General features: G+C 33.6%; 1 protein-coding gene and 1 pseudogene across 2 annotated transcripts in view; one reads left to right on the forward strand and one right to left on the reverse strand.

Moving 5' to 3' along the window:
• Positions 1-9276, forward strand: part of LOC114288400 (la-related protein 1A-like) — a 28543-nt gene extending 19267 nt beyond the window's left edge. For both annotated transcript variants that reach the window (XM_082910783.1, XM_082910784.1), the window contains exons 12-15: positions 5492-5637; positions 5882-5986; positions 8240-8440; positions 8944-9276. In XM_082910783.1, coding sequence (XP_082766909.1) covers positions 5492-5637; positions 5882-5986; positions 8240-8440; positions 8944-9034 — 543 coding nt within the window. In that variant the 3' untranslated portion in view covers positions 9035-9276. The remainder of the gene's footprint in view (positions 1-5491; positions 5638-5881; positions 5987-8239; positions 8441-8943) is intronic.
• A 3524-nt stretch (positions 9277-12800) lies between these two features.
• LOC145814087 (transcription factor MYB44 pseudogene) lies at positions 12801-13475 on the reverse strand (annotated as a pseudogene).
• Positions 13476-15171: the final 1696 nt, after the last annotated feature.

The raw sequence follows: 15171 nt of genomic DNA on the forward strand, positions 1-15171 counted from the left end.
TTTGGGGAATGTTATGTGGGTGGCTCCAAAAGAAAGTGCACAAATGGCTTTAATTGATTTTCAAGTATTGGGCCGGTTGAAGAGGGCCAAGGTGCTTTGGCGTTGTACTATCTTTGCAATTTTCTGGGTCATTTGGTTAGAGAGAAATGGGCCTTTTTTTTGAAGAAGAATATCGGGATGTTGATTTTTTATAGGATAAAGTTCAACATTTAGCATCGTTTTGTGTGAGGGAGTCCTTTGTTCAAAGGAATTCCTCTCTTTATGATTGCAGCAGATTGGGTGTCAGTTTGTGATATGTGGTGTTTTTTTTTTTTGTTTTTTTTATTTTTTATTTTTTATTTTTAATCATTTTGGGTTTTGCCTCTTTTTGTCGTTTTTGTTATTTTTAACTTGTACTTTTTTTAGAGGATGCCTTATCCTCCATGCTTTTGGCTTTGTGCCTTAATAAAATCTTTGTTTGTTGCTAATAAAAAAAATAAAAATAAAGGGATGGTTTTTTGCTTCAAGTTCAAATTTGTGTTTTCTTTTTTTGGGGGGGTGAATTTTGGTTTTGCTTGAAGATTGAATGGGTGTTGGAGGAGGTGGGGTAGGAGAGGGGAAGGAGGGGTTGGGAGTTCAGGATCTTGTTTTGTAGGGGATGATTTTAAAAAATGGTGACGACCTATGAAGCATGGACACGACAGAACTAGTGTCGTAGCGGTGTTGGAAACGAAGACACGTCGGGGACATGCGGACACGCGGGGGACACATTTAATTAATTAATTTATTTGGTATGGGGCACGGTGGGACACAACAACGGGACAAAACAGAAAACTTTAATTCGAAGAAAGAGGAGAAGAAGAGAGCTAAATCCAAAATCAAAAGGAAAAGAGGGAAGGGAAATCCGAATGTGTTCATCTCCATCTCGATCTCCATTGATCTCCATCTCCAGTCGAGCTCCATCACCTCTCGACCTGGTAAGTCTCTTCTCTCTCTTCTCTGGCTCGCCTCTCGTCTCGCTCTCTTCTCCCTTGTCTGGCTGACTTCGTGTTTCTCCCCTCCCCTCTCTCTCTCTCTCTCTCATCTTCTTTTATCCTTTCGTCTCTCTCTCTCTCTCAAACTGAAATTCTTTTGCTTATTATTACTTGACTCTTCTCTTCCTTGGCAGCTAGTGGAATCTAGCTGGGTGTTCTCTTCTTTGGTAGCTAGTGGATCCTGCTTCTTGTTGTACCTGTGCCTTGCAAAAAGTTGAATATTTTGTTGAAAATTGTATTTGACCATCCCAAAAGATAATATACTATATATATTAATAAAAAAACACATATCTATGTAAAATAAAAAAATTAAATGGAACGCATTATTTAAAAAATATAATAAATAAATAAAATAATTAACGTGTATTAAACCAAACCAAATCAAACCAAACCAAGCCTTAAGTCTCATCCGTGTCCGTGTATTTTATTAACGTGTATTAAAATAAAAATATTTATTAAAAATTTTTTTTGCCATGTCCGTGTCTGTGTCCGTGTTTGTGTTCGTATCCGTGTCTGTGTCCGTGTTTGTGTTCGTATCCGTGTCCGTGTCTGTGTTTGTGTCTATGCTTCATAATAGGTGACAACAGGTTGGGGGCAAGGACATTGTTGGGATGGGAAGGTTTTGATAGTAGTAGTAAGGGGAAATTTGGTAAAGAGGAGGCTTTATTGTAGAGATTAGGATCTAATAAGGAGATTTTGGAAGCTGGTATGGGAGTGGTATTGAGATTGGAGGGGGTGATTTATGGTTGCTTTATATTGAAAGTTGTTTTTTTGAGGTTTGTGGTTCCACGATTGTTCTTTCGTGATTTCTGTTTTTAGGGAATTAGGGAGTCCATAAGCACACACCAATATTGGCCCAAACTTACAGGGAGAAACTCTAGAGTCATAGATGTCACATCAAGGCCAACATACATTATTTGGAAGTCATATCTACTTAAAAGCTTAAGCCTATAAGTAGAGAGCCCATCTGATGTATATTAAGACACATTTCTTTTACTCTTTATCCGATGTGGAACTCTACCTTCACACATGCTCCAACAATCTTCCCTATATGTGTGAATGAAACATCTTTGCTTCCCTTTGAGAGTTTGATCTATCATCTGTAGGTTCCCTTTTAATCTTGATCTATAACTCTCCAACATTGAGTCTAGCTTGGGCCACCCACACACACTCCATTGTGAGCCACCATACTCCATTGAGAGCCATCTTGTCGCGGTCCAACCTTACTACGTGCACCGAGAATTTTCTTTGCTCCATCAAGAGTTACCATGGATTTTTCTTGCTCCATTGAGAGTCTCTGTGCAAACCCAAGGTCAACAACATCAATGCTTCAGGAGAGCCTGCCCATAGAGCGCTAGCCATTGGCATTGATGTCAGTGCTAGGAAGTGGTGGAGATAGTGGATTTGGATTGTGGTGGGGTGGTCAATGACACAGGATTTTGCTATTGTTGAAGTGTCAGAAATGGCATTTTAGCATCACTGGAGAAGTGGAAGATGGTGGCGTGTGGTAGTTGTGGTCTTAATCTATGTAGGGGTAGGTTGGGGTTTGGTGTAATTAATTGGATGGTTTGTTTGAGAGGAAGAGAATGCGGCAGGGTTGTGCCAATGTGCATGGAAGAGTTTAGAAGTTGGGTTGCTCTTTTATCGTAGTTGTTTTACAACCCACTTAGAAGTTTGGGCCTGGTTGCTTAAAGGCCTAACAGTCATACAAGTTACGTATGAGTCATAAGAAATGTTATTGGGCTGACGTTATGAAGAGAGCATTTAGGGGGATTGGAAACACCATGTCCAAGAGATAACAATCAGGAGTTTTCAAGAATTACATGCCATTATGAGAAACAGAGTTGCATCCGTAGAATTCAAGATGACACTGAGTTGAGCGCGTAAGTATATAAATTGAAGGACGTTGGTGAGAAACAAATTTTTTAGAGGGAATTTTAATGATCATGGAATCGGGCTCTTTCATGTTAATTTATCATTCGACAGTTATTCTTCTCCACTGCTCTTTTCTTCCTTTTCTTCTCTTTCAATGGAAGCGCTCCCTAGAGTAGTTTCTAATCATTGTCTTGTGGTGCTTAAAGTTCTCCTTTTAATGGGTTTCCACTGCTGTTATGTTTGAAACATGTGGTTCATGCCTCATCTTGTAAGAGTTTTTTGAGGGGGATGGAGAAGTTGTAGAATCCAAGGTTTGGAATGTTTCAAATTTATGAAAAAGCTTAAGGTGGTGAAGGATAAGCCAGGTGTGGAATAAGTAGGTGGTGTTGGGATTTGAGAGATGTGAAAAATGGGATTGTGAGAAGGATTGAAGAGCTCGATAGCAGTGAGGTATTTGATGATATATTTAGAGTAGAAGAAAGGCCTGATCTTATTCTTTATGATTAAATTTGAGGAAGTTATGTTCTGCAAATCAATTTCTTTTAGGCAAAGGGGTAAAAGAGGAAGAGGGGGACGTTAATTCAAAAAAATTTCACTTGTAATTGGGAAAAGAACAAAGTTCATTGAAATATTAGGAAATGATGCTGGTGTGTTTGCAGATAGGGAGGATCAAATTGTTCTGAATCTTTTTTCATTTTATTCAGGGTTGTTTTCTTTGGGTGGGTTTAAGGCCATGGATTGAAGGTTTTGATTTTTTCCAATTGATGATCAATAGTCTTGTTGACCGGAAATACCTTTTGATGATATGGAAATCAGGGCAGCAAATTTTGAGCGTGAGAGGGATAAATCTCTAGGTCCTAATGGGTTCTCTATGGCTGTTTTTCAAGATTGCTTGGAGGTGGTTAAAAATGATTTGGTAAAGGTATTTGTTGAATTTTTTGATAATGGGTTGTGGATACTTGTCCTAATGTCAACTTTATTTATTTGATACCTAAAAAGGAGAACTTCTTGAAGAGCATGGATTTTAGGCTGATTAGTTTAGTTACTTTAGTGTATAAAATTTTGGCAAAGGTATTGTCTAGAAGGTTGAGGGAAGTTTTGAAGGATACCATTTCCTCTTCTTAGGGCGCTGACGACAGATTTGGGATGTAGCCTTGATAGCAAAGGAGGCATTGGCAGAGTATAGGAGTACAAAAAAAAGGAGTTATGTTTAAGGTTGACTTAAAGAAAACATACGATCATGTGGACAGGGAATTATAGATTTTGTTATGCTGAAAAGGAGCAAGGAGATAGGTGGAGGAAGTGGATTTGGGGTTGTTTTTCTTCATGTAATTTCTTTGTTATTGTTAATGGTAAGCCAGGTGAGTGTTTGAAGGCTTCAAGGGCTCAAGGCATGGCAACCCATTCTCCCTTTTTTTTGTTCACTTGGTAGCTGATGTTTGGGTAAACTAGTGGATAGGGCAAGGAAATTGATATGGTTGACAATTGTGTAATTGGGAGGGGTAGTATATCTGTATCTCATTTACATTTTGCAAATGGTAGCTATCCATTCTCTTCTAGTGATGAGGAGAAAATTGTCAATTTATGTATTGTTTTTGAGAATTTTTGAAATAATTTCTGTGCAGCATTTGGGTAAGAGTGCTGTGGTGGATATCAATTTGTCACAAGAAAATTGTGTTGGTTTGTTGGGATCTTATAATGCTCTATTGAATCTTTACCACTGAATTATCTAAGTCTTGCCTTGAGGGGCAACCGAGGATTGTTAGTTTCTAGGATCCAATAGTTGAGAAGATAGGGAAAAGGTTGGAAGGGTGGAATAGGGCTTTGATTTCTGAAGGGTAGGTATACTATGGTTCAATCCGTTTTATCCAATGTATCTATTTATTTCTTATCTTTGTTTAAAATTTTAGTGGCGGTGGCCAAAAAAATTGCGGAGATGGACTTTTTGTGGCAGAGTTTTGATGAGGGAAAGAAAGATCATTTGATAAGTTGAGGGTATGTATATTAAGTGAAGGCTATGGAAAGGTTACCTTGAAGAAAAGAAGTTGTTTTACTTGTTTTATAAAAGTTGCTAAAATGTGTTTTTATTGTAGTTATAATTATGGTGAGAGTTTGAAGTACATTGTTGGGCCCAGCCCCTTGAAAATTAAAGCTTTTGGGGCAGTAAGTGATCTAACATGGTATGAAAACTTTGGATCAACAGGTCCTAGGTTCAAGTCTTGTCACTTTATTGCTTTGTGTTCATGCACACTATTGAGTTTAGTTTGTGCATTAGCTGGTCGTCCCTCCACGCATGAGAGGGGGTTACACTCACAGTTGATGACGGATGGTGTGAGCTTGATATACATATACATTGAAGCCTTTTATTTGTGCATGCTTATATTCCCTAACAGCTTAAGCTTTAGGGGTATTTGATAGTCTGACAATAAGTGCAGCCTTATATATGTGCATGCTCTCTCTCTCTCTCTCTCTCTCTCTCTCTCTCTCTCATATGCACGCTTGCATGTTCACAACCTTGTTTGAACTTTATTTCACTCTAGGTTTAAAATATTATGGAGTGCGTAGTATTTTCTGAATAAGAATTTTTATCTTCTACCATGCAGGAAATGAACACATTGTACAGGTTTTGGTCATATTTCCTTAGAAACATCTTTGTCCCCTCTATGTACAATGAATTCCGGAAATTGGCAATGGAAGATGCAACTGCTAATTATAATTATGGAGTAGAATGCCTTTTCAGGTTCTATAGGTATCATTCCAATACCATTTCTTTTCAGTTGAAATTTTGTTGGTTATTCTTGAGGCTGAGTTTGAAGTTTTCATCTTTGCCTCAAACTATCACATTTTCTTTTCTTTTTTTTTTTTTAAAATTTTATTATTCTTGTCGGTGATCTCCTAAGTAGAAGCTTATGCTTATTCAAGATGATATATTTTTTGTGCCTTTTATTTATACAAGAGTTATGATTACAGTTTTGCTTCGTTTCTTGTTTCAGTTATGGATTGGAGAAGGAATTCAGAGAGGACCTCTACCAGGACTTCGAGCAGCTGACCCTTGATTTCTACAGTGAAGGAAATCTTTATGGCCTTGAAAAATATTGGTAACTATACATGTTCATTGAATGTGCTTTTTGTTTTTGATTGCCCTTTTCTTTTCTTTCCAAATCTTTCTACTATGGACCAACCAATTCCTTAAAATGAAAGGATTTGAACAAAAAAGCCTTTTCTACAACCATGGATTCCAATTTAAGTTGGTTGCCTCCAATTATAAGCAGATGTGTGGTCATATAATGAATTATTTGACCATTTTATGGTTTGCACTGAAAGATTTACATTAACATCATACTAGATAAATTAAAAAAAAAATAGTTTGAATACGACATGAATGAACTGATTAATAATGTGTTAGGCAGACTGGAGAAAGTGAATACAATTAAACACAGAAAGTTGGAAATTATCTTTGTATGAATTAAGTGTGCCCTGACATAAAGATTTACCAGGTCATAGCCATCTAATCTGGACAACCTTAGTCCTTAGAATAATTCTAAGGGCTAAGGATCCCCTTATCCAGCTCTTATGATTCCTTGAAAGAAGTTGACCTTCACAAGGGTGCTGTAGCAAAAATCTGTTGAAGAAAAGAAGAGTTTCTTGTGTCCATTTTTGTGGCTATGATACTGTATGATGAAGATCATGAAGTCTCTGAATGCTTCAGAGATGAAGATGACCTGAATGTTTAGTCCAGCACATAATTCCTGAAAATCACACAACTACTCGCTTTGTAAATTAACCCCGAAACACACCTTATTTCTTAGAAAAACCCTAGAAGCCTTCTTTTAATAGAACTCTACCCTAGCAACTTTTCATTCCCACAACCTACCGCAAATCCACTTGAAGGTAGCGTTGTCCCAAGTTTTGTAAACGTGTCCAACATCATCTCGCACATGATTGTGAGGTGTGGCTAATGATGTGATAGTTAAATAGATATACCTTCTTTAGTCATGGATGCATATGATCATTTGGTTAAAAATGTTTACCTGGTAAATATTGAGGATGGGTTCATATTCACATGACATAGGCAGTTTGTTATTGCTGTTGATCTTCTCTTTAATTTTTTAGGGCCCACCAATTTGTTTTGTGATTTTATTCTTTGGATGTCGTGCCATAAGTCAGTATGAAAATGTTATGAGTTTTGATACTTGTGTCGTAGCAATGCTAACAAAACCATTTTTTAAATTTAAAAAAAAAAATTAGAATATAACCTTTCCTTGAAGATGGTCTTAGAAGTTTAAATCACAGAGAGGTACCATTTTTATCCAGAACCGCATTTGGTATCATTTTCATTTGTGTTTTTGAAAACTGTTTGTGAAAATTCTTTGAAAACACCCTTTTTAGGAAAGAGTTTTAAGAAGTTTTTTCTGAATTGTCGAGACTGTTAGCACAAACATGAAAGCAATGGGTGTTTTCAAACTTTTCGTTCTTTTTGTATATGAAAACACGAAAACAGAAAAAGAGAACATCCAAAATGAAAAGGATACCCAATAAGTTGATCTTTTCATCCTGATATGAACCTTGATTTTCCATTTTATTTTGATGTACTATTGTGTGATCATCCAGACTCTGGAGTACGGTTGAAATGTTGAACTTCGAAAATGAAAATGATACCTGACACGCTAATCTTTCCATTCTGATCTTAACCTTGCTTTTCCATTTTATGTTGATAAACTATTGTTTGATCATCCAGAGAGTCCGGTATAGTTGAAATTTCTTATCAGAAAAGGTAGATATGCTTGACATTTCAAGAATAATTAATTGTAAAAAATTAATCATTCTTGTGTTTGTATATAAATATACTCCCTCCGTCTCAAAATATTAGTTCCGTGTTCCATTTTTTATTGTTCCAAAATATTAGTCCCTTTTCAAAAATCAAGGAATAAAATAATATGAATTTACTTTTTTACTCCTTTTAAATTCATTAATAACATAAAAAGTACAATTATGACAATTGATATTCTCAAAAAAATGTATATATTTTAGTATAATTTTACTATAAAGCGTGTTGTGATGGTAATTACTCCTTCCATCCCATTTTATGTGTCCAACTCTTTGTTTTTGGAAGTCCCATTTCATATGTTCTAGTTTGAAAAGCTAAATGTTTTAACCATTCCTTTCCCTTATTATTTTTCTTTAATTTTATATTCAAATTCGATTCTGATTTCCAAGAACTTTATTCAAATAATACAGGAGGAAGTTTATCTTTTTTGAATTTATGTTTATCATTACTTTAAGCATATTGAACTATTTGTTACATGCGGCTTGAAATAGATACCAAAATTTGAAATTTATGTTTGTGGCAGGGCATTTCACCATTATCGAAAAGCTGGTGAACAGAAAGTACCGATAAAGAAGCATCCGGAATTGGATAGGTTGCTGAGGGAAGAATATCGGAGCTTGGATGACTTCCGTGCCAAAGGGAAGGCTAATTTGGCAAAAGAGGATATAATCAATAGCCCGCGCGGCAGTGATGCCTTGTCTTCTTCGCCGGGCACTATTATTAGGTGATGATAATGCCCCAATTTCTGAAAACTGGTCTAACAACTTATAGAGGAACGAAGCGGAAGTTAGCGGCCAAATTAAGATTAGTTTTTTTTTTTTCTTTTTCCCTGGGTGTAAATATAGAGTATAGTTATGGGGTTTGTTGTGCATCTATGAGAGGGCTGCTGGCTGGTGAATTTTTATTAGGCTTTGTTTTGGGGCTCTGCCTGGCATTTCTTTTGAGGGAGTTGTCAAGCTTGGAGAGGCACATTCCTGTTCTGCTCTGGATTGTAACTTGTATATAGGAAAATTTTGAACAAGAAATTGAAAAAAAATAAAAAAATAAACACCTGATAAAAAAAAAAAAAAAAAAAAAACTGTAATTTGAAATTTGTGAAAGTTTGAACAATAAGATGTTGAAAATTTTTTATTTTTAGGCTGATGAGCTCATGTTAATTTACTTTTTCTGTGAAGGTAAATTGTAGGGTTTTTGTTTCTTTTAAATCTTGCTTTTGTGATTTACCAGGATGAGAAGTTATCGGGTGGTCCAAGATAGCTTGTGCTGCAAGAGCACATTGATTGGTGAATGGTTTGATGAATGGACAGTAATGGCTTGACATAACCTCATCAGCAGGGGGGTTAAGCAATGGGAATTGAATACCACGTGGTGTTGCTCTGAGTTCAGATTTGTTGAAGTTAGAAAATTGCAATTTTAAAAGTGAAGTTGGTGTATTATGAGACTAATCTGTCCTCGTATTAATGATTTGAACTGTTTATTTTATACGATAAGTTAAGTTGTTCAGATATAAATAATTATATAATTAAATTATATATATATACATGTAGATATATTATAACATATGCATGGTTTACTTTTAAAAAATATGTATGCCGTATAGATTAAAATAATGTATTAGTATGACAATTAATATTAGATTTGATATTTTTGAATGTGTAATTTTATTAATTAGTTGTATAAGATGAACTGTTAGATTGTTAAATTTAGTCTAGGTCAATCCGATAATAAGTTAACTTTATGGTGAAGGTAAGATATCCAATTTTAGCACAAACTTGTGCTATTCCTGGACCAAAGTATATTTCCCCATAGTGGACAAGATGATCTAAGAGTTTTTAATCCTGTGGGCTTTTGGATGTAACATTATTAAAAAGAAAATAAATAAATTAATTAAAAGATCATTTGTGAGGAAAAAAAAAAAAAAGAATAATTGAATATATATATATATATATATATATTTGCCCAATCCCCAGCAATGTTTTTTTAGAATGATAAGAACAACGCAATTTTTTATATTAGTATAATTTTTAGGACCTCTTCCTCCCTCACTTCTTTGAACTCTCATCTATTAAAATAGTTCCTCACTTCATTTATTTTGAACCTCTACCATAATTTTCAAAACATCACTCATATTTTGTAACTCCATCCCCACTCCACCTCTCCAATCCTTCCTCTACAGATTCTCTTACAGATCATCATCGACTCCCAATTTTATAGCGTAGTTCTTTTTTGTCATTTCCAAATCTCTCTCTCTCTCTTTCCTCCGTCACTCATTCTTTGCCACTCTCTATTACCTTAACAGTTTTGTCACCCCTACAAGTCCTACCACACACAGATAGAAAGAGATGTAAGTTGTAACGCTTAGTTCGAAAAACCAGTGCCAAACAAATGATGTTAGTTTGGATGTACACCACCAAAGAAATTGTGGTGGTTCGATCATAGACTACAGAACAACCAAACAAATGTCAATAGTTCGAACATATATCACCGAACAAATAATGGTGGTTTGGTTATAGATTGCCTAATTAGATCTAGGTAAATTGCAAAAGAGGGCGGTGGTCACAAAGGTCGATGGAGAGGGAAATAAATTGTGATTGGTTACGTAAAGAAGAAAGAGATTGTTAGATTTTGAAGGATGTAGAAGTGGCGGTTGTGGGTGAGAGAGATGATGGCGACGGGGTTGGGTTGTAGGAGGAATGACGAGAAGAGTGCATCGGAGCTTGTTGGTTTGGAATGGTGAAGGTAGAGTTGGGTTTGGGAGGTTAGGAATGATGGGGATAAAATTGAAATTTTGTGCTATGTTAAAATTGTAATAAAAAAAAAAATTGAAAAATGTGAGGATCCAAAGTAAAAAAGTAGGGGCTATTTCCAAAACGCACGATGGCAAAATATTCCCACCACTCTACTTCAGCTAACGCTTATTACTTTTTTAATTTATTTGAAAATTTCAAATTTTTATAATTTTTTTATTGAGATCAAAATTTATACTTTTGGAATCATTTCATTTAGATCTGTAAAACAAGATCATTGATGAATACAAAATTCTACAAAAAAAAAAATTGACGAAATTTTATTAACCTAAGACAGTGAAATTTCATTGTGTTGAACACTATGAAATTTTCAATTAATGTCTAACAATTGTGAAATTGAAGACCAACTGCAAATATTTCAATATCTATTATGAAATCAAAGTGAAATTTTACATTAGAACTTTAATTGTCACAAGTTTTCACATAATGAAGGTTTTAATTGATGTCTAACAATTGCAAAATTGAAGGTTAATTGCAAAAATTGAGTTCTTATTTTCAAATTTAGGGTTAAAATTTTCAAATTGAGGGCTCTAAAACGAAAATTTACAGATTTTAGTGAATTTGAGAACTAAAATGTTCAAAATTAAATGACAACTATAAATTTTTTGTCATTTGTTTCTTGGGTTTTACAAAGTGAATTTCACTGTGCAAATTTCACTACTTTCCACATTGCACAGTGAAATTTCCCTGTTCAAACTCTATAAAATTCCTAATCCTAACCCTAAATATATTGATAGCATATAACTAAACCGATAATAACAATACTGCCTCCGTCCCTAAATATTAGTCCCTTATTCTATTTTTCATTATCTCAAAATATTAATCCCTTTTCAAAAATCAAGGATTAAAATAATATGAATTTCGTATTTTGTCATTCCTTTAAATTCATTAACAACACAAAAAGTACAATTAACACAATTGATATTCTCAAAAAAAATGTACTATCAAAAGATAATTTTGAAAAATTAATATTTTTAAAATGCAATAATTATACTATTAAAAAAAAATTAAATTCTTTAAAAAGAACTATTATTTTAGAACAGAAGTAGTAGTAGTTATTATTGTTAATATCTTTAAAGGCATGACACACAAGGGCAAAGCCAGGACCGCACTATTGGGGGCCAAAATCAAGGCATTGGACAAGTGCTCGATACAAGTCAAGTTTAAATAAATTAAATATTTATTTAAACCAACCAATCACCATTAAAAATAATCAAATAAATAATGGGAACACTCTAAATTTGTCCCAAGAATTTCAAATTCAATAATTCATCACTAGAAAATTACAAATTAAAAATAATAACACATAATTCATCTAGTATATGAATGATAAGATTTTGAAGTTATCTCATATTTGTGAATGAAAGAAAAAAAATAGTTACGTGAAGAGAAAAACTATGGTACACTCCTAAGAGTTGGTTACATATATCTTTTAAAATTACATCACAATGATTTTGTTACAAAATCCCAGCAGGTAATAATTTTTTCTCACTATAATAATTTGTAATATTTTTTTTTATCAACAAAAGAAGTGAAATTTTATTGATGTAAATCAATAAACAAATGAAAGAAATACATTAAAAAAGGAAAGACAAGTGTAAAGGGCATTATAGCAAAAAGAACACAACAGTTACAAACTGACAAAGTAGGGCAGCTAGTCTTGGAACACAGGAGCTTCAAAATAATTTGTGATATTTTTATGTTTCAAAATATAATGGTGCACCCCATTTGTAATATAATTACAATAATTTGTACCTAACACCATAAAAACTCATAAGATTTTGCAGAACATATTGTATAAATTTGAAAAACTTGGAGGTTCTAATACAATTAGCTTACATGACCTGATACATGTCAATTTTTGATTTGTTATATACTCAGTTGTTTAGGATATACTTCTCTATATCACATCATTGTTGATAATTTTAAGGATCTCAATTATGAATATATAGTATTACTCATCCTCATACCTGCCTAACTTAGCAGAGCCTACCTCGACTCTCTCCCTTTGGCCACACATATTGTTCATGTGCGTATTTTTATAAAAAAAATGTTAACAATTGTAATTAATTGAATTAAATTGAACAAAGTAAAATTTAAAGTCAAATCAAGTCAATTAAAATTAAAAAAAACCAAAATAAAAAAGGATCAAAATATGAGAAAGTAATTTACCCAATAGTGAATGTTCACAAAAAATAAATAAATATATATATATATAAAATTGACCTCAAAATACTCTCTTTCTAATGAACCAAACAAGATATCATAACTCTTTACTTACTCTGCAAAACATTCCCTATTTTTTTCTAGTTGTAACATATAATTTCTCACTTCCTCTTTCACTTTCTCTCTCACCATCTCTTTCAACAACAATTGGAACGAGTCAAACTCGGTTATTTCATGATAACTCGTCCGATTCTGGTGAGTAATCCTTAACTCATTCGAACAAATCCCAGGTTGAGAAAGACTGAGTTCTGTACTCGGTACATCTTTCGGATCTACATCCGATCTCAATCTACTTTCATCGCTAAATCGAATATTCATCGTCGCATTAACTCGTTTTCGCCTTTCAACCACCGATTCTTCACTGCTTCGTCCTCGATAATCATAACACTTTCTCTTGAGAGTCGAATTCCAATGATTCTTGATAGCATTATCAGTACGGCTGTTAAGTAGTCTGGCAATCGTAGCCCACTTGTTTCCGTACTTTTGGTGCGATCGTACGATGATTTTGTCTTCCTCATCCGTGAATGGTCGGTGTTCCACCTCCGGTGACAGCTGATTGCACCACCGGAGGCGACACGACTTGGCCGATCTTCCCGGGACTGATCTACTTATTATAGACCAGTTCCGGGCTCCATGACGATGCACGAGCTTCTGTAACAACTCATCTTCTTCGGGACTCCACGAAACCCTAATCGACGATTCCGTTGTTGTCGACAGGTTATCCATCTCAATAAAACCCTAACTTTTAACCCTAAAATTTATAGGTAAGTATTGTTAGCGGTTTTCACACACTACGTCTTTTAAGATTTAAGAATAATAGAAGATATGTAACTAAAAAATTGTTTCCTTTCCTTTATATAGGAGTAATATGGGAATTTGATAAAAAAAATCTTTTGTGGAAGACTAACTGCATGTTACTTGTAAGGCAAGGAAAGTTACCAAAGTATAAAAAAGAGGATCTTTGTTAGCTGTCATATTGAAAGTAGACTTCCTCTTTTTATTCAATTCAAATCAAAGATTGATATAATTTTGAGCTGTAAAATAGTAAGAAAAAGCAATTTAAAAATTCAATTTTATCATTGAAAAAGTTATAAATAACGGGTATTGGGAGATGGATTCGGTCATGGTGTGGAACAATAATATGTACTAGGTGCACCTGCTGTATACAATTTAAATATATAAAAATAAAATAAAATATTTATTATATATATTGTGTCATTTAAGTGATATATATATATATATATATATATTTATTTAATAAACAAAAGATTTGATGTTCGAGTCTTATGCTCCTCTTTCTTCTAATTTTTTTTTTAAAAAAAAAAAAAAAATGAAGAATGGGCACTTCACAAAAGGAGAGAAGGAGTTTCAGGACATCACCAAGTGGGTTGTTCATTTTATATATAGTATATATATTTTTTATTTAGTGATGCAAATTATATTAGTAGTCCATATATATATATATATATATATATATTTTGTATCATTTTGGACTTTGTGGTTTAATTGGTTCAATTTTGATTATGAATTTATAATTTTGTCCCAATTTGACCAAATTAATTACAGTTGTTATAAAAAAAATTCTTATAAAAAATGGTGCCCTCATGAGTGGTATGCTTTTACGAGTAAAATTTTAAATTTACTCAATTTACTAAGTTAACATCAACTAATTCGGTGATTGTTTTCTATCAAAAACTCTAACGGCATTTGAATTGAATTAAGGGACAAAATTGAATAAATTAAAATTATAAGAATCAAAATGATACAAGAGATAAAATATAGAAACTATCAATATAACTTGCCATTTTTGAAAATTAACCACAAAAATAGCTGTGTACAACAGTTTATTTGTTATGAATCCATGTATTATGTATCATATCGTACGTATGTAAATTTTATTCCTACCAATAGAATATCAAGGTTTAATAATTCCATGAAGCCAAAAATGAATTGAATTAATCCATTTTTAAAATTATATTGGTTGTTCATTAGTTCAAAGGCATAAATGATAAAATTATAAATTATTATAATTATTAGATTAATTTAATTTTTTTATACAATTAATCTACATATATATATATATATATTTTTTTTTTGAACAGAAAAAAAATGATACTCTAAGGTGTCATCACGGCATCTGTTGTATCAGGCCCTGAGAATAACTGGTTGCCGGCCTGATTTGACTAAATCTGTAGGCAGTGACCTACCACTGAGACACTAATGGAACTCAATCACATGCCACAAATGAGTTTAGGTTTCGATCAAAATATACGGCAAAATCTTCGTAGGGAGCCAATTATGAAGAAATGAATTTACCCCTTAAAATTCAACCCTGAGTTGCACCTATAAAAAGAGAAGCCTTTTCCCCTTAGACAACCACCCCGGTGGTTAATCTAGATATAAGGACGTAAAAAATTGAATT

The sequence above is a fragment of the Camellia sinensis genome, unplaced genomic scaffold (assembly GCF_055761805.1).
Source record: "Camellia sinensis isolate YWXY unplaced genomic scaffold, ASM5576180v1 Unanchor1, whole genome shotgun sequence".
NCBI lineage: Eukaryota > Viridiplantae > Streptophyta > Magnoliopsida > Ericales > Theaceae > Camellia > Camellia sinensis.